General features: G+C 48.5%; 1 protein-coding gene across 3 annotated transcripts in view; it reads left to right on the top strand.

The window, feature by feature from the left end:
- AKT2 (AKT serine/threonine kinase 2) overlaps positions 1-27,107 on the top strand; it is a 686,003-nt gene that overhangs the window by 553,001 nt on the left and 105,895 nt on the right. For all 3 annotated transcript variants that reach the window (XM_085625347.1, XM_085625346.1, XM_085625348.1), the window contains one exon: positions 26,200-26,328. In XM_085625347.1, coding sequence (XP_085481473.1) covers positions 26,200-26,328 — 129 coding nt within the window. The remainder of the gene's footprint in view (positions 1-26,199; positions 26,329-27,107) is intronic.

Below are 27,107 nucleotides of genomic sequence, written 5' to 3'. Positions count from 1 at the left end.
TTTATATCTTTTTTAATCAGCCCTTTCCACGTAGCTTGGTAGGTACACCATCAGTTGTAAAATGGGTGAGTTGTTTTAACTCCCTTTTTTTTCTTGAGGTGTTATCTTTTCTCAGTCTGCTTCCTTTGTCACCATAATGATGGCTCTCTGGTAAGTTGAAAGAAGAGGCCCTAGTAGGATGAACTTGGATATGCCATCCACCAGATTCACATTCCATAAAGTCGTTTAAAACCTATCTGGGGATATTATAGTGGAAGTTATGGGGCATAGGAAAAGTGAGCTTTAAGGTGGGGGGCAATTGCTCATAGAGGTCACCATCCCCAGCAGGGCTAGGAATGTCAGCATCTGCCTGGGTGCAACTAGGTCTCTTGAGGCATCCAGGAGTGAGCGTGTTGGTGGCTACCTAGTTGACTCCAAGAGTGGTGAACTCCACCTCAGCACTGAGGTTCTTAGATGTAGAGATGTATCTTATCATCTAAAGCAGTGGATCATAACTTTTTGACTTCTGTTTGCCCCCACGTAATCATTACATAAACCCCGAAGCCCTCCACTGAGTCAATATTGGAATCTGGAGACCTCTATCGAGTTATTAGTGGAACCTGAGAACCCCAGCCCAAGCGTCTTTGATAATACGAACCGCAAAACAATGCACAAAAAAACAGATGCATTCACTAAACAAATACACAAATTGTGAAATATTTTATTTAATTCAGAAATAGAAAAAGACAAAATTTACATTTTATTAGGAAAGTTGAAGCTTTTATAAATTCAAATGAGGCTGTGCATCATCCATACTTTAATCTGTTTGATGCACTTGCTCTGCTCCCAGAATTCAGTCTGAGGATACTAACTTTTTAGCCTCCAATTTCAAATTCCTTAACGTTTACATTCTGTTTTAAAATTATCAATTATATGTTTCGCTCTTCGTTTTGCTTCTTTATTCATGTACACTTTATGCATCTATTAATATTACTTCATTTTCTAAGCAGTAGCGGACCCCCTGAGTAAGCTTTACAGACCTTCAGGGGTCCAAGAGTGACAGATTAAGAACCACTAGTCTACAGCCACACCTTCCCCTAAGGGATTCGCTACCCTTGGCATCCCAGGATCTATTCCTGGTAGACTATTCGGTAAATTCCTTTCTACGAAGCTTACAGAATGCAAAGCTCAGGTGCTTCTGCCCATACCAGCTACAGTCATGACCTGCCACAGATTCTGTGGCGTCGGTGCATCCCAGAAGCAGCTTAGCTTTCACCTAAAATCTTCTGCCTATTACTGCTCTGCATCCATCATTTTCAGGGAGTTGGTAGACAACAGGATGGATAATAGGCAGAAGAGACCTAGCAGTGCAATTACAACAGATCTTCCCAAAAAGAAAAAAAGCAAGGAAGACCTTCTTCAGAGTTGTACAATAGAACAACTTTCATGAAAAACATAGGAAGGGCTCACATTTCAGAAGACAAAGTCCAAGCCAGGAGCCTCTCTATGATACATTACGTTAACGTGCAAGGGATAACATGGCTCAGAATTTTCCAGCTGGAAGCTCAGTCTTGCCTGCAGAACTGGCCAGCAGAAGAGGTCGGCTGTATCATAATGAAGGCTAAATGACTGTTCTGTCAAACCTCTTTGAAGCCTAAGCAACTCCGCAAGTCAATGCCAAGAGTTTCTATCCAGTTTTCCAAAGACAAGACGATCAGGGAATGCTCTTTTGACTAGTGTAAACTATTTACACTGTCCTGATTCACTTGCTTCCATGTGTGATTGCCTGGCTTTCCAATACAACAATTTAATGTATGTATTATTATTATAAAGTGGTGGAGTGCAGACCTATGTCTCCTGTCTCTGCTGCTGCACAGGAGGTGTCTGTGCAATCCTCGCCATCTTAGTAAGATGCAGGGTAAAATCCTCCACCCCATCCTTTCATTTGAAACTTGTCAACCTTGCTCCTGAATACTTATACTATATCCAAAAATCCTCAAAGTCCAAGTAGAAGAGATTCTCCATCTGGTCTCCACAGAAGCAGGTGAGCTCAAAACCTTCCCTGAAATACATTATACTGTCCTAACTTCACCTGGCTAAATCTGACATTGATTTCTCTTCTGATAAAGTATGATTAGCCCCTCTTATAACTTACAGAAAGTGTTCTTCACATGCATCTTTATTCACTATCCCTGTAATCACATATTTTCTGTATGGCCTAGGGAAAGTCCTATGGGTTCCGCTGTGCTCCCTTGACGTTTAATATATTAGAACACCAGCTTTTGTGTTGGACAGAAGGTGGGTCGGCTTGTCATTACTTCTGCAAGAAAGGTAAGCAGCCTTTAAGCTCTCTGCACTGAAGAACCCCATTTGTTTAATCATAGAAAGATGCACTTAAGAATTCACTCTTGAGTCCTATCTAAAGTTATCCCAATTTTCACCTCAGTCTGATGTATTATCTCCCAACTTTGTTTAAAGATCATTTCCCCACAAAATAGGGGGCCCTTTGCATGATATGGGGGTATTCACATAATTATGGCTTACTCAAAGATGAGCATTGCTGCGTGGATGTTGTCCGGAATTATACTTGATATCACAAATGATGCAGACCTTTTCTTGCCAAGCCTAATGCTCATTTCATCAAAGGGAAAACAGCTACAGCTGCTCTAATGATGAATGTGTCTGGTCCGTCATTGAGGGGCCTTTTTGCTAAGCATTATGGCTTTCTTTCCGTCTCTAAAACACATACTCCAGTTCTGCAGCATTGGATCTTTCATATATTCACATGTTTGAATCATACACCGTCGCCAGGCTTGGAATCCCCACTAATCTTAACACTGTTCTTGGCCATAGGGCTCAAGAACAGTGTTAGTTTAGAAGCACATCCACCTCATTTGAAAAAACTCGAACTTCAGCCAGTGAGTTGGAGGTGTCATGTCCCTGCTCCCCCTAGACGCCGGTGAATAATTCCCATGGGCGATTTGCTCAGCCGCGCTGATGCACGAGAGAGCGAGTGTATCCAGTAGAAGTGCAGAGTATTTAGAAATACCAACCCCTTGAGTAGTGGTACCATCTGCACAAGCCAATCCAGTTAGCACCTCTATGTAAGAAACGCGAGTGTGTACAGCCTTCGTGCCATCCCGAGTGTGGTATAAAGAAGTTCCACGTCCCTTATAAAAACCAGACTTGGTACCATAAGTCCTCCTTGATAAAGATTTACCCTGATGAAGACCTTTGTCAAAAGAAGCGCCACTTAGAAGGTCGAAACACGTTTGTCACATATTTCCGAGAGGGTCGCTTAAAGAACCTAGTACAAACTTTGGTCCTGGATTCAGACACAATAGAGCCTACAGCGTATGGCTCTAAACTAGGTTCTTGGCTGTGGTGCGACCTCCCATTGGCGTAAAATACTAGCGTACTGTGAGGACATCAATGAGAGGAGTCCCTGTATTGTTTATTCAGAAAGGAGTAGGACTGTTCTTTTCCTGTTGAAACGCACAGCTGTTGGTGCTTGGTAGCAACAATATGTTTTATGTCTGTAGATTGTATAGATGTTTGTCTATTGTAAATATTTTTTCCATGTATTGAATGTTTTTCTGGTTAAACCGTATATACTAACTGAGGTAAGAAGGTAATTGTCTAGTGAGTCCTGCATAGGGTGAATATGTCTTGGTGAAAAACAAACATAAAAAAACGCTTCAAGTATTAAGTTACAATCCAGAGATAAATAAAAAATCCTATTGGTGAAAAAGTAAATTTGGATTTATGGTGTCAGAGGTGACATGTTTTGCATATACTTTAGGATTCCTACCTCTGTACTCCGCAACAGAATCATTCCCCTGTTTTTTATCGCCTGCTCCCCCTAGAGGGCACCATAGCTCACACATCCACCACAAGCTGTGTGTAAGGAAGCTTCCAAGAAGAGCTCTGCTCTAATCTCTGTGACCTTAACCCGACCCTCTTTTCTGGTCTACCCTGTAACTGAATCAGCCGTTCCTTCAGCTTTCTTAGTATTATAAGTTGTTTTTAATACAAATTCCTATTTCTGGGCCTTGGGGACCTGTCACTTGCAACTGTCACCATAGTTAAATCTCTTTTCAAACCTTCTTCTACCAGTGATCAGAAGAAAATCTACATTGGTGAACTACATGAGCAATATATTTATTGCCTTTACCCAGCACACAAGCCTTCATGCTACATTGAAAAATAAAAATACCCGTCTTCTAAGTAGGATTCCCCACCCCTGGAGATAATTCTTTGAAGAGTGCTCCTCCAAGCGCTTCCATGTATGCAGCATATATAGATTTCCCTGAGCTGGACTTACAACCTAAAGCATCAGCAACTACCTCCACACGCACAAACGACTGGAGTTTCCTCAGTAAAAATGCTCCAGACATGATGGACACCAGCCTGCACAAAATTCCAGCTCTCTAGATGTCCTGACTGACTTCCAGTTTCCATCACCGTCGAGGTTAAAGAAAACTCAGCCATTAACAATGCTTCCATTGTCACCTATGGCACAGCACTCATTAGCATCCATTAAGATATCGTCAAGCGCTTCTACTGGATCTTCATCAATATCTTGGACGACCAGGCCACCGTCTTCGATGGTGACGCACTTGGCGCCGAGACCACCATCGATGAACCTTTGTTAAAATTATTGACGATGATGCCAAGAATGCCCTTGCGTCCAATAATGACCTACTACCACGATTTCTTTTATGCCAGTCACTTTTTTACCTATTCAAGTGACAGTAAATCTTCACAATCAAATTGTAGATTAAGTTTGAGGGTGAACTCAACCACCAGAATTATTCAAAGACTGCTTATAGTCCTACGCAGTTAAATGTCTGCTATATACTGCAATTTGAGGCAGCTGCCATGGATGATGAAGATTATCAGGAGTATGTCTACCAGTCTCCGACGTTTGTCTCCCATCATCCTGATCAACCCTGTACCCCTTGTCGGAGATATACAGAATCTGAGATGGTGCAGGTTGCTGTGGCAAGAGCAGCAAAGCGGGATGATAACATCATACCCTAGGAATTTGAGGAATCGCCCGTCCAGTCAAATTCACTTCTGGTCAACATAGCCTGTTTCCAAGCGGTGTTGGAGAGAGTGGCTAAAAAATGTAATCTTCCAATTACCTCTGTGGAACATCAGTGCCTCCTGTATGACTTTAAAGAGCAGCCACGTATAGCAATTAAGTCTAGATTTTACCTGGGTCATAAGGCCTAATATGTATCACCACACTAGCAACAGTATCAGCATCGGTGCCTCGTTTAGAGAAGTACGGGGCTTGAGAAATAGCCCCTGCCTTATGGGCCATCCAAAACCAAACTTTGTTAGAGCATTTGCAGCTCAGTGCAGATCAAATAACACAGTCACACCTTCCTTTGCACCTCCTGATATTGGCAGAAAGCATGTTGATAATTTTGGTCAGAGTATGTGTCAAGTAATCATTTCTAGTCAGACACTGTGTGAGGAAGTAGGTTTCTGTTGCAGTAAACCCCCCCCCCCCTTCCTTTTTTTGTTGCCAGACTACTGATGCCCTTTGACTTTATGTGCTCTGGGGCCCTGCCAATCAGGACCCCAGGGCCTGTGTTCTTTCCCCAAAGACCAACCCAATTGGTATCTCTGGCCACATGTCAGCCCCTGGTAAATGGTACCATAGGTACCCAGGGCAATGTGACCAGAGAAGGCCCCTAAGGGCTGCACCACTTATTGTGCCACTCTTAGAGACCCTGACACACACACACTGCCTTTGCAGGCTGAGTATCTTGGTGCAGAACAAAACAAAGAGTCGACATGGCTCACATCCCTGTGTGCCATGCCCACAACACACTGCTCTGGCATACCTTAGTCACCCCTCTAGCTGGGTGCCCTATGCCAGTGGTGTGGGTACAGGTGCATGTGCCCTCTACCCCTACAGTACCCAGGTCCTTTCCTAGGCACTGTAAGTGCAGTGCTGCCATTAAGAGTATATGGTGTTGGGAGGTTGTCATCACAAACTCCACAGCACCATAATGGCAACACTGAAGACTGAGAAGTTTGGTATCCAACTTCTCAGCACATTATATCCACACTGATGCCAGTGTGGGATTTAATGTAACATGCGCATCTGAAAGAGACACCTTAGTGATAGATTCCTTACCTTAGAATATCCCCAGGCGTCAGACTGGATCCAGAAAGTTTCGCTTAGCAGTACCCCTGCGCGTCAGTAGGTGGCGTCGTGCTGCTCCGCATTCGTCACTGGCGTCGTAAGCGCCGAGATGACGCCACGGGCGCCACCCATGCGCGCTGACGTCAGTTCGTTCTTTCTCCGCCCCAGCAAGCGCAGATCCGGATTGAGCACGTACCCGAGTCACTTTTTGACTACTGTTTTGAGACTTGTTGTCTCCTCTCTTTTCTCTGGTGCACGTAGGGATGCCCGGCTTTAAGTCCTGTTGGGCCTGTCGCCGGAATATGTCGGTGGAGCTCCCCCACGATGTTTGCCTCTACTGCCTGGAGTCTGCCCACAACTTCTGGGACTGCCGGGATTGTCGAGCCATGGCCCCCAAGGCCTTGCGGGAGCAACGTAGGAAGTTGCTGGAGGTCCGGCATACGTCACGCCGCCGCTCCGGGTCCAGGGGCCGCTCGCGGGACCGGAGCAGTCGCTCTTCTGGTTCCAAGGCTTCGCCTTCGGATTCCGGTAAGCGACGCCATAAAAATAAGTTGAAGAAGCGTGTTCGCTCTCCGACGTCCCCCTGTCGCTCCCCGGAGGCGAACGCGGGGGACAGGGGCTTTGCCCCGGCGGCTCCCCTGGAGCCTGGGAGTCCCACGGCCTACCCGCCATACCCGGATCCGTTGGCGACTCCCAAACAGGTGCAGGAATTCTTTGCTACCATGGACCGCCTTTTTAGGCCTCGCGGTCCCGTGTCCAGATCATGTTGGCCCGGCGGCTCCGCCTCCAGCACCAGCCCCAGCGCCACAGGATCCTGCGCCTGCGGCTCCAGTGCCATGAGGTGCGGCGTTGACGGCCCCGGCTCGGCCCTCGGCACTACATAGGGTGCCGTTTATTCCTCCCTTGCCCCGGTTCCAGGACCATTTTGTCCCGGCCTGGGACCCGCATTGGGAGACGGCGCCGGTCCGATCCCGGCCGACGCCGTTCATGGCGCCGTTACCGACGCGTTCGTCCCTGCTCCGGCTTTGCCGCCACGACCGGCTCCCTCTACGCCGGAGGCGGACAAAGACTTGGAAGGGTCCGAGGACCCTCTTGCCCGGCATTGTGACTCCAAGCAGGATTAGGTGGAAGACTTGGAGGAGGCCGGCGACCTCAATGTCTCCTCTGACCCGGGGTTCGCCTCCCCCTGCCTACGATGGAGGAAGGTGCCTCCTACACGATGGTCCTCCGTCGGGTGGCCGAGGCCCTCAATCTTGACCTCCCCACAGTGGCCCTCAAGACCATCCTCCTCACCGAGGTGCTTCAGACGGCGTCTACTTTGTCGGAGGCGTTGCTTCCCTTCAATGACGCTCTTACTGATGTCCTCTTGGGCACTTGGTAGAGGCCGGCCACGTAGGCCCTGGTGGATAAAAACATCGGCAGGCGCCACCGACCGGCGCCCAGTGACCCCGCCTTTTTGACTACTCACCCTACGCCTGAGAGCCTGGGCATTCAGACCTCGACGTCTGAGTGCTTTTTCTATGGCCCGCCAGATAAGGACTCTAAACGGCTGGACCAGTTTGGGAAGCGGTTGTTCTCTTCGGCCAGCTTAAGGCTGCGGTTGGTGAACACCGCTTGCTTGTTGGGCCGCTAGTCCCACGCAGTGTGGGATGCCGTTGCTCAGGTGTTGCCTCATTGTCCTGAGGAGGTGCAGGCTGTCCTTTCTCAGGCAATTGCTGAGGGTAAGGATGCGGCTAAGTTCGCCATTCGGTGTGGGTTGGACACCGCCGACTCATTGGGTAGGGCTGGTTGCGTTCAGCTGGGTTCTCGCTCGATGTCCAAAGCTCGCTCATGGACATGCCCTTTGATGGCACCCGCCTGTTTGGCGACAAGGCTGACAGTGCCCTGGATCACTTTAATGATTCGCGGGCTACGGCGAAGTCCTTGGGCCTTTCTACTAAGAGCTTGGCTTCTCCTGGTTTTCGTTCCTTTCGTGGCCAAGGTAGAGGCAGTCAGACGTGCCCGTCCCCTAAGCCTGTGCAGAACCAAACCCAGCGCGGCCGGGGTCGTTGTTTCCACAGGGGCGGGTTGGGGAATCAGCGTGCGGGTCCGTCCACCTCCACCCCCGCTGCTTCCGCCTCCAAGCCTTCCTAATCTGAGCTTCGGGGAGCACCTCACGCCGGTGGGTGGCTGGATCCGCCTCCACCTCCCTCACTGGCGCAAGATTACATCAGACAAGTGGGTGCTGCAGATAATCTGCCACGGTTACTCCCTTCCAGTCCTCCCCTCCTGCCATGCCACCTCGGTGCCACAGCATGTCGGGGGATCACTTGACTCTTTTCCGCCAGGAAGTCACGGCCCTCTTGGCCAAGAGCGCCATTGAGTGCGTTCCTGGACCGTAAGTAGGGAATGGTTGTTATTCCCACTACTTTCTGGTCCCCAAGAAGGACAAAGGTGGTCTGCGTCCTATCTTGAACCTCCGGGACGTCAATCGCTTCCTCCGGAAGGAGAAGTTCAAAATGCTGACTCGACCCGGGAGACTGGATGGTAGCGTTGGACTTGCAGGACGCATATTTTCACATCCCTGTTCTGCCGGCCCACCGGCGTTATCTACGGTTCACGTTAGGCCTGGAGCATTTTCAGTTTGCTGTGCTCCCCTTCGGCCTGACCAGCGCCCCTCTGGTGTTTACGAAAGTGATGGTGGTGGTCGCAGCTCATCTGCGCAGGTCAGGGTATCAGTCTTCCCCTACCTCGACGATTGGTTGTTGAAGGCGGGCTCGCCCCAGACAGTCGTCACCCACCTTCAGACTACGGCCAACCCCCTGCATTTGCTGGGGTTCTCCATCAACGTGTCGAAGTCGCACCTGAGTCCCTCTCAGAACCTCCCCTTCATTGGAGCGGCTCTGGATTCGACTCGGTTTCGGGTTTATCCTCCCGAGCAGCGAGTACGGGATATTCAGGCTATTATTCCGATCTTTCAGCCTCTGTCCTGGGTTTCAGTCAGGGTGACCCTCCGGCTTCTGGGCCTGATGGCCTCCTGCATCCTGATAGTGACACATGCCAGATGGCATATGTGGGCTCTACAGCGGGACCTGAAGTTCCAGTGGGCGCAACATCAGGGCAACCTGTGCGATCATGTCCAGATCTCAGAGGGCACTGCACAGCAGTTGCAGTGGTGGCTCACGAATCGCGATTGGGTCAGTGGCAGATTCCTCTCCCTTCCCCAACCGGAGCACACAGTGGTGACTGACGCGTCCCTCCTGGGATGGGGAGGCCACTTGGGGAGGCGGAGATCAGAGGACTCTGGTCTCCGACGGAGTCCCGACTCCATATCAACCTTTTGGAGCTTCGGGCGATCCGGCTTGCACTGAAAGCATTCCTTACCTCTGTCCTGGGAAGTGTGGTGCAGGTGTACACGGACAATACCACCACCGTGTGGTATTGTAACAAACAGGGCGGGGTGGGGTCCTGGACCCTATTACAGGAGGCTCTGCGCCTCTGGACGTGGCTGGCATGTCAAGGCATTACCTTGGTGGTTCAACACCTGGCAGGTTCTCTGAACGCCAGGGCGGACGAACTCAGCCGCCGGTGCTTGATGGATCACGAATGGCATCTGCACTCGGACGTGGTGCAAGGTCTCTTTCAGCAGTGGGGAGAGCCTTGGTTAGATCTATTCGCCACCGAAGAGAACGCGCAATGTCATCAGTTCGGCGCGTTGGAATTTCCAAGGCGGCACTCCGTCGGGAAAGCTTTTCGTTGCGAGTGGAGTTGCGGTCTATTTACGCCTTTCCGTCTATACCACTTCTGCCCAGAGTGCTGAAGAAGATTCGGCGCGACCGGGCCCAAGTCATCCTTGTGGCTCTGGATTGGGCACGAAGATACTGGTATCCCGAGCTACTCAGCATGGCGATCGATCCCCCGATCCGTCTGCATCTTTAGGAGAATCTGCTGTCGCAGCAGCAGGGGATGGTCCTCCACCCGAACCTGTCTGGCCTCCACCTCCATGTGTGGAGATTGAGCGGCGACAGTTGACAGCCTTCGATCTTCAGCCCAAGGTCTGTGATGTCATTCTGGCAGCCAGGCGTCCCTCCACTAAAACGGTATACACCTGCCGGTGGGCCAAGTTTGTGGCATGGTGCACAGCAAAGCAAAGGCTGTGGATCCCCTTTCTGCCCCTCTCTCTGAAGTTCTTCTGTTCCTTCTTTCTTTGGCTCAGCAGGGCTTTGCTCTGGGCACTATCAAAGGTTATCTTTCGGCCATCTCCGCCTTTTTGAGGCTTCCAGATCAGCCTTCTCTTTTTAAGTCCCCGGTTGTTAACCATTTTCTTAAAGGCATTACGCACACGTTTCCTCCAGTGCCGTTCATCATCCCTCAATGGGACTTGAATCTCGTTTTGACTTATCTGATGTGCGCTCCTTTCGAGCCCCTTCATACCTGTCCTTTGCGTCTTCTTACTTTTAAGACGGCTTTCCTGGTCGCTATCACCTCTGCCAGAAGAGTGAGTGAGCTCCAGGCTCTTTCTTCCAAGCCTCCTTTCCTTTCTATTCATCCGGACAAGGTGGTTCTTTTTTGCCAAAGGTGGTCACGCCCTTCCACATCGAGCAGACCATCACTTTGCCTACCTTCTTTCCGCCTCCGTATCCTTCAAGGGAGGAAGAGAGGGTCCACTGTCTGGACCCAAAACAGTGCGCTTGCATTCTATCGAAAGCGTACACAGCAGTTCCGGGTGGATGACCAGCTTTTTGTTGGCTACGTGGGCGCCAAAAAAGGTCGGGCGGTGCACAAACGGACCATCTCGCGGTGGGTCATTCTGTGCATCAAAGCATGTTACTTCTTGGCTAAGAAGGAGCCTCCTGTGGGTCTGCGTGCCCATTCTGCCAGGGCAACTGCAGCCACTACTGGCTTCGGACGTGGTGTCCCCTTGCAGGACATCTGTCAGGCAGCTACGTGGGCCTCGCTGCACACGTTTACCAATCACTACTGCCTTGACAGTCAAGTCCGGAGGGACGGCTTCTTTGGCCGTTCTGTGCTCTGTGACTTTCTGGTGTAATCTTGTTCGCAGACCCACCACCGGGGTTGCTATTGCTGGGGTATCTATTCTAAGGTAAGTAATCTATCACCAACGTGTCTCTTTCAGACGCACAAGTTACTACTTGTGTAACGATATATCTGTAAGAGACATTACTTAGTGATAGATTCCTTACGACCCCACCCATCCTCCCCGTTCTGCGAACTGGTTACTAGGTTTAAGGTTATCCCTTTTAGGGCCCTAGTTTTATGCACCAATGGTCAGTATCTTGCATGGCTCTGCGTTCCTGGCGCGGAAAGTAGTGTACAGTACCGACGTCCGTGCGCATGGGTGGCGCCTAAGTACTCTCCGTGGCGTCATCTCGGTGCTTACGACGCCAGTGACGGAGGCAGAGCCACACGACACCACCTACTGACACACAGGGGTACTGCTTAGCAAAACATTCCGGATCCAGTCTGACGCCTGGGGATATTCTAAGGTAAGGAATCTATCACTAACTAATGTCTCTTACAGATATATCGTTACACAAGTAGTAACTTGTGCGACAGGGGGCAACTTAGAGTTGCCCTCTGAACCTAACCCACAACCCGAGTCCTGACTGAGAGGCTGCTTAGGCTGCCACCCAGCAGACATGTTGCTGCCCCCCTGGGTAGAGAGCCATCCGCTCTTGTGGGCCTGCAACAATGCACATCCTGGGCGAGGTGTTAGGCCTCCTCCCCCAGGATGGGCAGGGGAAGCTTCAAAGGCATGCCGCCTTTGTGAGCCTCCCCAGACCACTTGCTGTACTCAGCAACTGGTCCCCACCGGTTCTGTCCCCCACTCTGGGGGGGAAGACTGGCGGGAAAACCTAAGTGAGGAAAGGGGGTGTGCCAGCCTCTGTCAACCCCACCCCTCAGGTGGGGGAGGCGAGGCTCTCGCCATCTTGAGGATGGGGAGGCCTTCCCAATCAGGACTAGGCTCCTGCCCCCCTCCCACTGGAGAGTGGCAGGATAGGGGGTGTACCCACCCCAGGGAAGGGACCCATTGGTCCCTGCCTTTTACCTACCTGTAACGCCCCTAAATTTAGTAATTAGGGGCACCCTGAACCTTCCTTCTTCAGATCCCGATTCCGAAACAAGAAGAAAGACCTGCCGTGCAGCTGGTAACAAGAGGATGACACCAACTGACTTGGCCCCAGCCCTACAGGCCTGTCGACCCTCGAACCTGCTCCTGCTAAATCCCAGCGCCTCCAGTGGTCAGCAACCTCGAAAACCCCGGTGGACCTGACTGCCTTGCTCATCTAAAACACTGGGACTCCCACGAGCAGTGGTTCTGTTCAAACTGCAACAACCCCTGGTGCCAGCCAGGAACCGCGAATCCAGCGCACACTGCACTCGCGGAGCCCGGCCTGTGCTTGAGTGAACAAAGATCACGAGGACGTCCCCCCAGCGACTGTGACCAAGAATCCAGCACCCAGGGACTCTCCTCGACGTTCCTGACGATGCCTGCAGCCTCAGTACCAGGGACCCCCCCCCAACTGCAACCAGCAGAGGGAAAGATTTCCAGACGCCAAAAGACACCCCTGCCCCCGGTGCCCTGCGGCCCCCTGTGCCCAACTCCTGGGTGCCTACCTAACCTACAGCTTCCCAGCTTACCTCTCGAAGTGGTGGTCACACCTGAAGAATCTCCGTCCCCAAGTTTGCAGCCTTTGTTAGTCTTGCAGCTTTCCCATTGAAATCCATTGAGCGCCCGATGGCTCAAAAGCACCCTGAACCCAGCCGCCCGAGTGCCCCTGGAAGTGCAGCATCTGTCCTATTCTACTTCCACACTTGCCCTGTGTAAGTGACCAGGAGCCCAGCTCCCACAGCCGCGTGGCCTGCCTACTAGCAGCCCCCAACCAAAGGCCCCCTACCAGCCATAGGCTAACATTGGGCCTACTCTCTCTGCACCCGGCTGCCCCTGTGCCGCTGAGGGTGTAACAACTGTACCTACCTGACCCTGGGAGACCCCCGTGTCTATCCCCAGAACCTTAACTCGGCCAGTCGAGTTCTTGCTTGAAAGCCGATAACCTACATTTTCTCCATAGGGTGACATTGACTGGTTTTCACTTGGAAATTCTTCTAAGTGTAGAGTTTTGAAACTTTGAAATATTCACTAAAAATAACCCGATCAACGAAAACGAAATTACTCACCTGTTACCAGGAGAGATCCCAGTGCTGGATCTTGGTGCCCAGCACTGACCCTGAAAAGTAATTACAACTGCGATTTTCCGATAACCAAACTTTCCTCCATAGGATAACATTGCCTGGTTTTTACCAGAAATTCTTCTAAGTGTCAATTTTTGAAACCTACAAATATTCCTTAAAAATCGCCTGTGTAACAAAAACGATTTCTTTCAACTGTTTACAGGAGATGCACCAGGGCGGAATCCAGGATCCAGCCCTGAGTAAGAAAAACCTATGCTAAGTAATAGATATTGCATTTACTTAAAGATTCCCATTGAGCTCAATGTTTTAATTGTGTTGAACTTCTGTTGCCTATTGCAACAACTGTAACTATTGCATTTAAGTCAATTGCTTATTGAAAGTATTTAACTAGAGCATCTCATTCTGAGAAAGTATTTTTATACCTACTTGTGGTTCTAAAATAAAACAACAATATATTTTTACATACACACCGACTGGGTGTGTACCACAAATGCTTTACACTGTCCTCTGATACTGCCTTACTGCTCGACCAAGTTACCACTTTAGAGAGTAAGGGTATATCTAAATTTAGCCTCTGCCAAACCTCTTGGGACTGTTGGATTCTGTACACACTGTACCTTACCTTGGTGCCGTATATACAGAGCCACTTTCTTACAGACACAAAAATCTCTGCTAGACCTAATGTCATTATAGGCCTTATACCCTTTTGCTGCCTCCAAATGAGGCCCATCCATCAAGAACTGAACCTTAATGGAAACAAATAACCTAATCATGGGACGTCACAGTCGTGAGGTGACTGTAGCAAGTGCTGTGGTGGTGGATATTCCCCGCGAATACTAAAGCAGGTCTCTCTCTCTCTCCAGCCTACACCAGGCAGAGTAGTGCTGACAACGGATGATTCCATTGATGTCTGGGAGCTTATGTGCAGGAATTGTTGTCCAGAGGTCTTTGGTCAGATGCAGAAACGGTGCTCCATGTCAAACTTCTGGAGCTTTGACCCATAAGATGGGTCCTACAAGCATTCCTCCCAAGACTAGCAGGTCAAGCAGTGCTCATCAGGACAGACAATACAACATAAGTGATTTACATAGCCAAGCAGGGAGGAACTCAGTCCAGATCGCTCTCAGAAGTTGCTGCAACTAATACGGGATTGGACCATTTCCCACTAAGTCGACATGGTTGTGGAGAGTCAAACAGGGCACTACAATTATCAGGCGTACGTAATCAGTTCACAACTGTCAGACTGCCACTACTGGGAAATTCACTAGGAATAAGTCAACTACATCTTCCAAAAGCAGGGTCAGCCCATGCTGAATTTGTTTGTCACCCAGAGCAACAGAAAATGCCAATGCTAGGCCAGCATATTTTGACAACTAGGGACTATGGGCAATGCCCTTTCAATAAGTTGGTCCAGCATTGTTGCATATGCCTTTCCTCCTTTTCCCCTGATTTCCAGGGTACTGAGGAGGACAAAGTGGAATCATTTGCTCCACTGTGGTCATGTGAGAACTGCAATATTCAATAACTATCTGCACATTCAGCGATTTGACTGAAACGGCACTCCAGCCGCCTCTCCATACACCATGGTGATATACTTCATCACAACCAGATAGCATGGTACTGGCCACTTGGAGTATGGCCATTTGGAGTTGCAGATAGAATGCTGATACAGGCATGAGCACCAACAACCAGAGCACATATAATACCAAGTTTTAACATTTTTCTCCACTCTATATAGAGCCTCACCAAATACTCGCATACTTCTTGGGCCTAGCCAAGAGTGGTCAGAGATACTCATCAGTATGAGACCATCTAGTAGGAGTATCCAGATTTATTTGTTTGGAAGACACCTCATCCACTCTGGTCTCTCAAAGAATCCTAAAACAGTTAATGAAAGGACTATTTAGGGCATTTCCACCTGTATGGCACCCTCCGGTGTCATGGGAAATTGACAGTAACTTGGGTCAGCTCCTGCTGCCTTCGTTCAAACCAATTCTTAAGGCACAGGTAAAGTTAATCTCTTGGAGAAAAGTGCTTCTCCTAGCGCTCACATCTGAATGGAGCATAGGGATCTTGAAACTTGAGCTCGGCTCCCTTTTTTTTTTTTTACTTGATTTGACAATTTTTTTTAATTAAAAAAAATGAAATACAATGTGCTAGGGAACAACGTCCCCACCTAAAACCACCAGGTTTAAAACATGCTGCAACCATCTGAAACAAATGTTGGTGACAGACCTGCATGAGGTGTGCCTTTGTTTGGATTCAGGGCATGACTACCAAGTCGTGTGAAGAATGCACCCTCCTGAACCCAAAGGCAAGGTGAAACTGTGAACAAGAGCAGAACATCGCCACACACACACACGCACACACACACACACACACACTCTCTCACTCACTCACTCACTCTCCAACTCAAAGCAGAAAAGGTCAAGTGGGACTCGTCCCCCCTCCCACCACCCTTTATCAGTGAAGTTGCGAGGGCATAAAGGTGCTACTCTCTCATTCCGGATGCTGGATTTAGGATCAGATTCCACGATTGGTCCAGATTCACCCAATGTTCCCCAGGTCATTGTCAATATTGCAGCAGATTGAAGCCTTTAGGGATGCTATGGTGCACTCTTTTAGCAGTCTTTTTGTATTCTTTCACGCGCCTTTGGGCACTATGGATCCACAGGGAGCTCCATTTGGGTTATTGCCAGCAGATCCATCCTTTGTTTCGTCTGTTCCTCTCAAACACGGCACTGTTTCTGCACTGAATCAGGCATCTGAGTTTGCTGCCATTAGGAGATGACAACAGTGATGAAGGGGATGATTTTCCTACACAATGACGACAATATGTATCTGAACTTACAGGAGACCTGTGGAATTGATACTTCCCCTTGTACTGGTTTGGTGTCCTCCCAGTCCACCAACAGAAAAAAGTGCTTCCTTTGATGTAGTGATTAGATATGCTGTTGAGGTTCTGGATTTACAACTTTCTTCTGTGAAGGATAAATCTAATGTTGTTACGGAAGTTTTACAGTCTACGGAAGCTTTCTCTGAGCCCTTATTGCTAATCAGTGAACCCTCAACTGATACAATGATGGGTACCTGGTCTAAACCCTATTCTTGCCCGCTGGTGAACAGACAGGTTACCAGATGCCACAGATTGGCACCAGGCGACCCCAGTTTTTTTGACTGCAAGCCCTACTCTGGAGAGTCTGGTGCTCCAGGCTTCTACCAGCAAGGTAAATCCTAATTCATTTCACATGACTCTTCTGTACAGGAAGTCGAAGTGAATTGAGGCATTTGGGAAAAATTGTTTTCTGCGACCAGCCTAGCTTTACGGTCCGTCGGTGCAAATTGGCTGCTGGGACTATACAAACACCTGCCCTGAGGGACAGGTTGGCAAGATCTTGCCGGTGGTCCCAGAATAGTTTAGGGCCTTCCTGGCTCAGAAAATTCAGGATGGTTAGGATGCCGCCAGATAAGTGGCCTGGACACTGCTGATGGTTTAGGTTAAGCAGTCGGCACTAAGCATGGTGCTTTGTTGTCATGTGTGAATGAGATCTACAGGCTTTCCTGGTGATGTGCAGGGCATCTTTCATGGGTATGCCTTTTGATGGGTTCTGCCCTTTTGTCGAAAAAGCTGATTCCACCCTAGAAAGCTTCAAGGAAAGCTGAGCCATGGTGCACTCTTTGTGCATTTCAACACCTGCCTGGTAGTTCCCTCATCAGTTTCAGCCCTTAAGAGGCTGCGCCAGAAGCTAGGCGTATAGACCAATCTAGGTATCTTGCCCCCACTGCACCCTTCTCAGGCCTATTGTGTCGGGAGAATGGGATAATGCAGACGGTGTACAGATCACCATGAACAGCTGTCTTTCTAGTCGCACCCTCTTGCAGCATCAGCCTTCAGGCCACTTTAGTTTATACATCGCAGTCCACATCTACCCTGTGAGGGGCACCATCAAGCATTTTCTCCTAGGGTGGCAAGCTATCATGTCTTAGAGGGGTCCTCCGGATTGTTGGGAGAGGCTATACCATTCCATTCCTTTCTGATATGCCGTTTATTCTGCTCGTATCAGAGGAGCACCTGTCCAAGTTGTTGCAAGAGGGGCAGGGTGTACTGCCCAAAGGCGCCATATAGAGGGTACCGGACTTGGAAATGAGGGCTGGTTGTTAGTCCTGCTATTTCCTTTTTCACAAGAAGAACAGAGACGTTCGTCCTTTTTTAGACCTTTGACCTCTGAACACCACCTGAAAAAGGACAAATTCAAGATACTCACACAGGGTCAGGTTCTGTCTGCCCTGGATCTGGGTGACTGGATGGTAGCTTTGGACCTGCAAGATGTATAGATTCATGTGCCCATCCTGCATTCCCACCAAAAGTACCTTCAATTCAAGGTAGGTCAGGCACATTTTCTGTCTAATGTGCTTCCCTTTGGCCTCACCATTGCCCCTCTGGTGTTGCACGAAAGTGATGGCAGTGATTGCGACACACCTTTGGAGGGTCAGATACCATAATTCCCATAGCTCGACAACTGGCAGATTGCGGACTCCCCTCAGTCGAATACCACCTCCAGATAATGACGAATCATCTGACGTTGTTGTTCATGATCAAGGTGCCAAAGTCATATCTGACTCCTTCAAAGAGTCTTTTTTTTATTGGAGGAGTCTTGGATATGTTAGTTACCTCCGGCACGACGAGTCTGGAGCCTTCGAGCTGTGATACTGATGTTTGAGCTTCAGTCCCAGGTCTTGGTGAGAGTGGTTCTGGGTCTTATTGACCTCCTGCATCCTGCTTGTCAACTATGCAATATGACCTATGCAGACTCTGCTGTGGAATATGAAGCCTCAGTGGACCCATAAGCAAGGTAACCTCTCTGGTTCCATCCTGGTTTTGGAGGAGACTGCAAAAGATTTACAGTGGTGGCTGCTTGACCAAAATTCGACCAACGGCAGACCCTAGTATTACTCCACCCAGAGCCGATATGGTGACTGATGCATCACTGCTGGGTTAAGGAGGCCATCTAGGAGATGCGGAGGATGCTGGTTTCCAGTGGAAATCTGACTCCACATCGGTCAGTTGGAGTTGAGGGTGATCCGCTTGGTGTGAAGACCTTTCTGCCAACTATTAAAAGGAGGCTGGTAAAGGTTCTCACAAACACCATTGCCATGTGATACTGCAACAAGTGGGGTGGAGAGGGTAATGGGCCCTTTTGCATGAAGGCTTTCAGCTTAGGGACAGGCTGTATTGTCATTTTTCTGCTCATATATCTCCTAGTGGGATCTTCAAACACCAGCAGTTAAACCCAGAGATCGTGCAGGACGTCTTCCAGCAATGGAGCGAACCTTGGCTCGATCTCTTTGCTACCACCAAGAAAGTCAGCACTCTGTGCACTGGCATTCCAATAAAGCTCTCTTTTAGAGATGCAGTCTTCCTAGAGTGGAGCTCAGGGCTCTTGTATTTCTTCCCGCTCCTGTCTCTCCTAGCTCTAGTTTTGAAAATGATCAAGCACTACCGGGCCCAAAACATAGAAATGTATCCGGATTGGCCCAGGAGAGTGTAGTGTCTGGAACTCCTGGTCATGAGCATCTTTGCTCCAATCAAGTTGCTACTTCGGTAGAATCTTCTGTCACGGCAACAGGGCAGGTTTTCCACACAGGTGTGCACAAGCTGCATCTCTATCCACAGAGATTGAGCTGCGGCCATGGATTCCATTTGATCTCCCACCCGAGTTTATCATCTTGGCTGTGGGACCTTAATTTGGTCATGCCTTCCTCAAGTGCACTCTGTTCGAACCTCTGCACAACTGCCCCCTCTGGCTGATTTCCATCAAAACAGCCAGTCCGAGGCATATGTGCTGCAGAATATATACTGGTGCATAGATCGCCATCTGGTATTTGGGCTCGGATGTTGGCACTTGGTTGTTGTATTGAAAGAAGTTCTCTGTAGTCACGAGATAGGCAACTCCTCCTTAGGACGATAGTGCGCATGGGCATCAACTCCATTCTTAGATTGTTTTTTTCCACCATCCGGTTCGGATGTAAATTGCTGTGCTCCGGTTCGGTGTCGTACTCGATCCCCCTTTGACGCGCAATCCCTCACCGCTCGACGGTATTGTTTCGGTCGCGTTCCCCTTTCGACGCACATCCAAATCATTCATCAAGACCTTCGATTCTGGTCATCGACACGGGCCGTTGGGCCCATCTGCTCCATCAGGCCCTGCAGTCAATGGAAAGAACTCCATTAAAAAATGCCCCCTGTGTGGTGCTAAATTCCCACATACTGATCTCCACGAGGTCTGTAACCTTTGTCTCTCTCTCCAGAACACGAGGACAAAGACTGTGAGGCCTGTGCTTCCTTCAGATCAAATAAGACCATATGTGATCGCCGGGCTCGACGTCCCATAAATCATAAATCTTCGGAGCCGAAAAAGATTTCTGACTCAAACTCCACCAAAGCACAAGGAGACCAAGACCCCTCCTAAGGCTACAGAGCCTAAACCAAAGCACCACTCGGAACCAAAGTCGTCCGTGCCAAAAAAGACAATGGCTCATAAGAACTGTTTCAACCAGATCCCTCGGATACAAAACAAAAAAACTTTGCACATTGACCCTGTTAACGGTCATGTCACAACAATACCACCTAAAAAGAGGAAATTGGACTCCTCAGAAGCACCTGAGATACCCTTAAAAAAGAAAGACATAGCAACTTCACCTTTCAGACACTCCTCTCCCCCTCCAAATCTTCCAACTTATATCGAGGGACAGCTCCCTCTAGATTCTCTAGTAGTGTCAAATGCCCGTAAACTGGCAAATTCCCAAACAGGTGATGCCCCTCCTCCGGATAAATAATCTAAATTATTGGACGCATCTGGTAAACGGGTTGTGTCACTGGCGACAAATTTCTGGCGCGTTGCCAACGCCCAAGCTTTGTCGGCCCGGTATGATAGGGCGCATTATGATGAGCTTGAGACACTCACGCAACATCTTCCAGAACAATATAGGTCTAAAGCGAACGACCTCAAACAAGAGGCAAAATTAATTACAAACACCTCTATCAAATGTGCTCTTGATGCAGTGGACACAGCATCTCGTGCCGTTAACACAAGTGTTTTACTGTACAGGCACGCATGGCTAAGCATATCTGGTTTTAAACAGGAGGTACAGTCTCAAATTCTTAATCAGCCTTTTGATCAAGAACACTTGTTTGGACCTACGATACACATCTTTAGAGAAGATGAAAAAAGACACTGACACAGCTAAGTCCATTGGGGCCTTACAGTCACCAACAACTAGAGGTTCCTTTTGTCGCTCCTTTTATAGGGGAGCCTCCAAGACCATTGAGACAGACAACAACACTTCTTCCTACAAAAGCCCCACTCAAACTTCCTCTAACAGGATATTTTATAGAGGGTTACAGAGGAAATAACAACAAAGGAAGAGGCCGTGGTAATAACACCCGTACCTCCCTTAGCACCAAACAGTAACTTCCCTCCACTCCCCCCAGAACATTCCACTCCGGTCGAGGGAAGACTATCACAGTTCCTATCTGTCTGGAATTCCATCACCACAGACAGGTGGGTGAGACAAATTATCCAGTGTGGTTACTGCCTGGAACTCACCTCTACTCCTCCACACATACCACCCAAACAACGTCCGTTGTCCACAGAACATCTTGCGCTCCTAAAACAAGAGATTCTCTCTCTCTTGCAAAAGCATGCAATAGAACCGGTTCCCATACACCATCAAGGCACAGGGGTTTACTCCCTTTACTACCTCATCCCAAAGACCGGTACTCTCATGCCAATATTAGACCTCAGTAAGTTAAACCTGTACATACAATCCAACCACTTTCACATGGTCACTCTCCAACAGGGCCTCCCAGTGCTCCAACAAGGCGATTTCCTTGCCATTCTAGATCTCAAGGACGCCTATTTTCACATTCCTATTAACCCTGCTCACAGGAAATATCTACGGTTTGTAGTGGACGGTCAACACTACTAGTTCAAAGTCCTCCTATTCGGAGTGACTACAGCACCCAGAGTCTTCACAAAATGTCTCGCAGTAGTAGCAGCTCACTTGCGAAGACAACACATTCATGTGTTTCCTTACCTTGATGACTGGCTCATAAAAGCCAAGTCACGCAGAGATTGTGTGCACCACACACACAAAACAATCCAGCTGCTGCACGACTTAAGATTCACAATAAACCTCACCAAGTCACCTTCTCGACCGTCCCACACCCAACAGTATCTAGGCGCCACAATACATACTTCAAAAGCCCTTGCATACCCCAACCCAGCCAGGATAGCCAGCATGCAAGCTCTCATAGCAAAATTTAAACCTCTACACTCACTACCAGCTCGACTGTTTATGCAATTAATAGGGATGATGGCCTCTTGCATTTTAATCGTACCTTATGCAAGACTCCAAATGCGTCCATTACAGGAATGTTTAGCACATCAGTGGAACCCGGCTCAAGGTCTGCTTACAGATCTGGTGTTGGTAGACAGCCGCACACATCGCTCTCTGCAGTGGTGGAACACACAAAATCTTTCCAAAGGGTGGCCGTTCCTAGACCCGGTTCCACAGATAGTGCTAACAGCAGACGCATCGCTCACTGGCTGGGGAGCTCATCTCTTAAACCATACCATTCAGGGTATGTGGACCCATCAATAGAAACTGCTCCACTTCAATCACCTCAAATTACTGGCGATTTTTCTCACATTAAAATCATTCCAAATACATCTCGTACACAAAGCTGTCCACATCTGTATGGACAATATGACAGCAATGTACTATATACAAAAACAGGGGGGGGCACACAATCTGCAGCTTTCACGCCTAGCGCAAAGCATATGAAGATGGGCCATTCCTCAAAAAAATACCTCTTAGCAGAACATCTTCCAGGGGAACACAATCCGATTGCGGATCTGCTCAGTCGTCAGAAACAACTGATCCACGAATGGGAACTTCATCCGCAAGTTCATCCGTGTTTTTTAAATGTGGGGCCACCCAGACATAGATCTGTTCGCCACACATTTATACAGAAAATGCCCAAGCTTCACCTCCAGGTATCCACACCCATTGTCCAAAGGCAATGCGATATGGATGAACTGGTCAGGCAGATTTGCGTCCGCTTTTCTCGCTCATTCCATTACTGGTGCGCAAGCTCAAACAGTCTCTCACAATGATCCTAGTTGCTCCAACATGTGCCCGACAACCATGGTTCACAACCCTGCTGGAACTCTCAGTAGTTCCACATCAAAAGTTGCACCTTTCCCCAAAGCTTCACACACAGAACCATGGAGACTTAAGGCATCCAGAGCAAGCTCAACTTAACCTAGCGATCTGACTCCTGAAGTCTTAGAGTTGGGTACCAATGGCACTGTGACCAGAGAGGGCCTCTAAGGGCTGCAGCACCTATTGTGTCACCCCTAGAGGCCCTATACCTTAACACCCACACACTACCATGGCAGACTGGGTGTTTTGGTGCAGAGAAAAGCGAAGAGCCTACACCCACTGCCTGAAGCCTAGATAACCCACCCCTCTAGCAGGGTGCACTAGTCCTCAGGTGAGGGTACAGGGACATGAGCCCTGTACTCCTACAGTGTCCATTCTTAGACATTGTAAGTGTAGTTAAGCCATAAAGAATATATAGTCTGGGACTTGGTCATTACGAACTGCACAGCTCCATAATGGCTTTACTAAACCTGGGACGTTTTATAGCAAACGTCTCGGCAAATTAAACTCACACTGATGCCAGTGTGGGATTTAATGTAAAATCTACTCCTAGGGCATCATAGAGATGCCCTCTGAAAAACAACCAGCCCTGGTGTGGTTCCTGAATGGCTGCCTGCCATTTGCCACCACCAGACAAGTTTCTGGACCCCTGGGTTGAGAGCCTCCGCTCTCTGGGTCCAGAAACAAGGCACATCCTAGGAAGAGGTGTCATGCCTCCTCCCCCAGGATGGCAAGGGTCTAGGAAGGGGAAGCTTCAAAGACCTGCCGCCTTTGTGAGCTGCTCCTGCCTTTTGCTGACTACAGCAACTGGCTCCCATGGGTTCTGCCCCCACTTTAGGGCGGGAGAATCGTCAGGAAAACCATACTAAGAGGAGAGGTGTGCCCACATTTGCCAGCCCTACCCCTCAGGTGAGGGAGGCGAGGTTAGGCACACATCTGTCCCCTCCATCCTGAAGATGAAGGGACCCAACCAGTTAGGAAGAGGCTCATGCCCCCCTCCCACAGGAAGGTGGCATAATAGGGGGCGTACCCACCCCAAGGAAGAGGCCCATTGGTCCCGACCTACACAGCCCTTTAAACACCCCTTAATCTAGTGTTTAGGGGCAACCCAGAACCTTGCCTCCTCTGATTCGAGGAAGAAAGAAGGACCAAAGAGCCGTACTGACCCAGGAAGAAAAGGATTCCAACTGCTTTGGCCCCAGTCCTACTGGCCTGTCCCGGCTCCGGCCTGCCTACAGCGAAGGAACCGGCCTGTCCAGCAGCCCCCTCACAGACCGGAGGACCTGCCCTGCACTCACCTTACGAACTGTCTCACGTGAGCACCGGATTTGCTCAAACCAAAGACTCGAAGACCAGAACCCGGATCCGGCCCGAGTCAGAGTGGCCAAACACCACAAGGAGGTCTCCCTGGTGATCCTGACCTAGGATCTAGTGCCCCGACCTTCCTCAAGTTTAAGACGACACCAGCAGGGACCACCACCGCGACTGAGGATGGTAAGAAGACCACGACCGAAGGTGGTCAGACGATTCAGCTGCTAAGACACCTCTGCGCCCCAACTGACTGTTCGGGCATCCCCCAAGATCCCAACTTACCACTCCAGCCGGTGGTCGCCTCCAGGAATTCTCTCTGCCCGAGCATGCAGCCTCTTTTCCAAACCGAAGATCTCAATTGGTATCCACTGGGCCCGACGTTGCCTTGGCACTCTGCACCCAGCTGCCCCTGTGCCGCTGGTGGTGCAGCTCCTGTGCTGATTGTTGGCCCCTGCAGTACAGATCTTGACCCCAGGAACTTTGCTCCCACACCCGAGCGGGCTTCTCATAAGCAGCTCCTAACTGAAGCCATCCCTTAGCCCCTTTTGCTAACATTGGGCCCCTGCACTCTGCACCCAGCCGGCCCAGTGATGCTGGTGGTGCAACTCGAGTGCCCAGCTAGACATTGGGGACCCTTGGTCCTAACTCCCAAAACTCCCACTAGTAAGTTGTGTACTTACCTGAAAACTCACTAACACTTTTTCTCCCATAGGAACCCATGTTATGAGATTTTGGGTCTAAAATGTTCTAAGTATTGGACTAATGTGTGTAAGGGAAACAAATAACTAAACTACAAAGTATAGAAAGTCTTACTTACCTTTTAGTGTGAGATCCTCAATGGTGGTATCTAGGCATACCACCCCCAGTACTCAAAGTAATCTAAAAGTACTAAAAAGTAGTCTAAAAGTAATTATTGTAGATTGCACACTTTCTGAATCAATACCAAACTGTAACCATTGCAAAATTCAATCAGAACTGCTTTTCATTGTGAAATCCTGCATTCCAAGTATATCTTACCTACCTGTTCCAAGTCCTGCTTGGTTCTAGAAATAAAGTACAAGTATACCTTTTTTTCTTTACTCACCTAATTGGTCTGGGTTCAGTCTCTGAGTGTGTCCATATCAGTCTTGATTGAGTGAATACAATATATGTTTAACACACCCTCTCCCTAACTACTCGCCCACACTACCACAAAGCGAGCTGTTAGTACTTACCAAATTTAGCCTCTGCTCTACCTCTGGGTCCCTTGACTCACTATACCTTACTTTGGTATAGTATATACCGGGCCAGCTTCCTACACTCCCTTTCATTGGAACCATTCTGGACACTGTTCGGTTTTGTGCCTTTCCCCGGGAAGGAGACCCCAGGGCATTTAAGCTGTGACCCAGATATTTCAGCTTTGTTCTTGGATTTCAGTGAGGTCGAGACTGATGGTACTGGGGCTAATGGCCTCCTGTATCTCACTGGTCGACCACGCCAGGTGGCATATGCAGGCTCAGCATGGGATCAGAACTCCCAGGGGTCTTACCGTCCAAAGGGACATCTTAGACCACGTTCAGATTTCAAAGGAGACTGCAAAGACCTGCTGTGCTGGTTGCTGGACTGCCATTAGGTCAGTGACAGACCAATGCATCACTTCCGGGTTGGGGTGGCCATCTAGTAGAGGTGGAGATCAGAGGCCTCTGGTTTCCGGGGGATTCCCAGCTCCATATCCGCCTTCTGGAGCTGAGGGCCATCCGCTTAGAGTTAAAAGCCTTCCTTCCGTCCATCAAGGAGAGGCTTATAAAGATTCTCCTTGGCATCTTCATTACCATGTGGTATTGCATCAGTAGGCCCTGCAGTCCATTAGTGACATTTAACATAGAAGCCCTGGGTACTCAGAGTACCATATACTTGAGATTTCTAGGTAAGATAATGTCAGTCAGGGATTAGCCAATTTTTCATGTTCTTAGGGGGTCAGAGGACATATATTGGGCCCTGGACCGCATTGCTCCTGTGTTAAAGTAGCTTTAGTCCAAAAAATTGGGCGGAGAACACACAAAGAGTGACTTTTCCTTAAAATGAGAATTTGTAAAAAGATCACTTACAAAACCAGTCTTACTGGGTAACGTTTTTAGGTCATTCTTTCTGAAAATCAAAAACTGTGTGGCTTTACTTGCTATTTATTCTTTGCTATGTTGCGTGAAACTGTCTCTGTATGATACTGCTATGTTCACTTAATCTCACTACCTGAACCAGAAAATAAACATCTAATTCACATTTACTTCAATAATTATATAAAATAGACTTTGATCCATATTGAAAAAATGTTTTCAATCTTTTAGCTTGAAAACCTCATGTTAGATAAAGATGGACACATTAAGATCACAGACTTTGGGCTCTGCAAGGAAGGAATTACTGATGGAGCGACTATGAAGACTTTCTGTGGTACACCAGAATACTTGGCTCCAGAGGTATGTATAGTGCTTTGGGTGAGCTCTTCCATGTTTCATAGATCAAGCTGCTTTATTTGCACTGCAGTCTGTTGTTGAATTCGTTTCTTTTTTTATTACACATCTAGTTAAAGACTAAGTACCTTAAAGCAGCACTTAAAAGGATGCTGTAAAATCATAGTATTTTGAACATTACTCCCAGGTTTTCATTACTTTCCTGAACACCTGTAGATTATACAAAATCACTTTGTAAACCCCTTGGACACTGAATTCATTATTTTTACTTTGAAACATGAACTCCAGGAAGCTTTTCATTGATCACAAGAATATTCTTAGCATTGTGTGTTAACTGTTAGTAATTGTAACAGATTGACAAATTTGATTTAAATTCTGTTGGGAAATGTTCCTTTTTTTTTTTACAGGTGAAACAAACACAATAAATGAATGTGCATTAAAAAATTAAGAAGGGTAAAACGAAGAAAAATCAAGAAATGTTTTTCAAAGAGGGTATCGGAAGGGCTGCTCAGATATAATAGTGGAAGGTGATAGTTTTGCTGCCCCCATATGATACCAGTTTGCAGTTGTCCTCGTTTTGTTTGCCACTGGAGCTAAAATGTGATATGGCAGTTTTTTTCCAAGTTAAAATTTTGGCGCACTCATGTCTTGACCCCTCCCCTATAATACAGATTGCTGGAGTTTTAAAGTGCATCAAAATTGTTTCCTTCTCTTTCAAGATACTTTCCCTACTAGATATTTGCCACTCCTCCAGCAATTGCTTTTTCTCCTTTGGTCCATCTCCT

The sequence above is a fragment of the Triturus cristatus genome, chromosome 9 (assembly GCF_964204655.1).
Source record: "Triturus cristatus chromosome 9, aTriCri1.1, whole genome shotgun sequence".
In the NCBI taxonomy this organism is placed as follows: Eukaryota; Metazoa; Chordata; class Amphibia; order Caudata; family Salamandridae; genus Triturus; species Triturus cristatus.
Note: the sequence above shows the minus strand (reverse complement) of the source record. Positions and strands in the feature narration are given on the sequence as shown.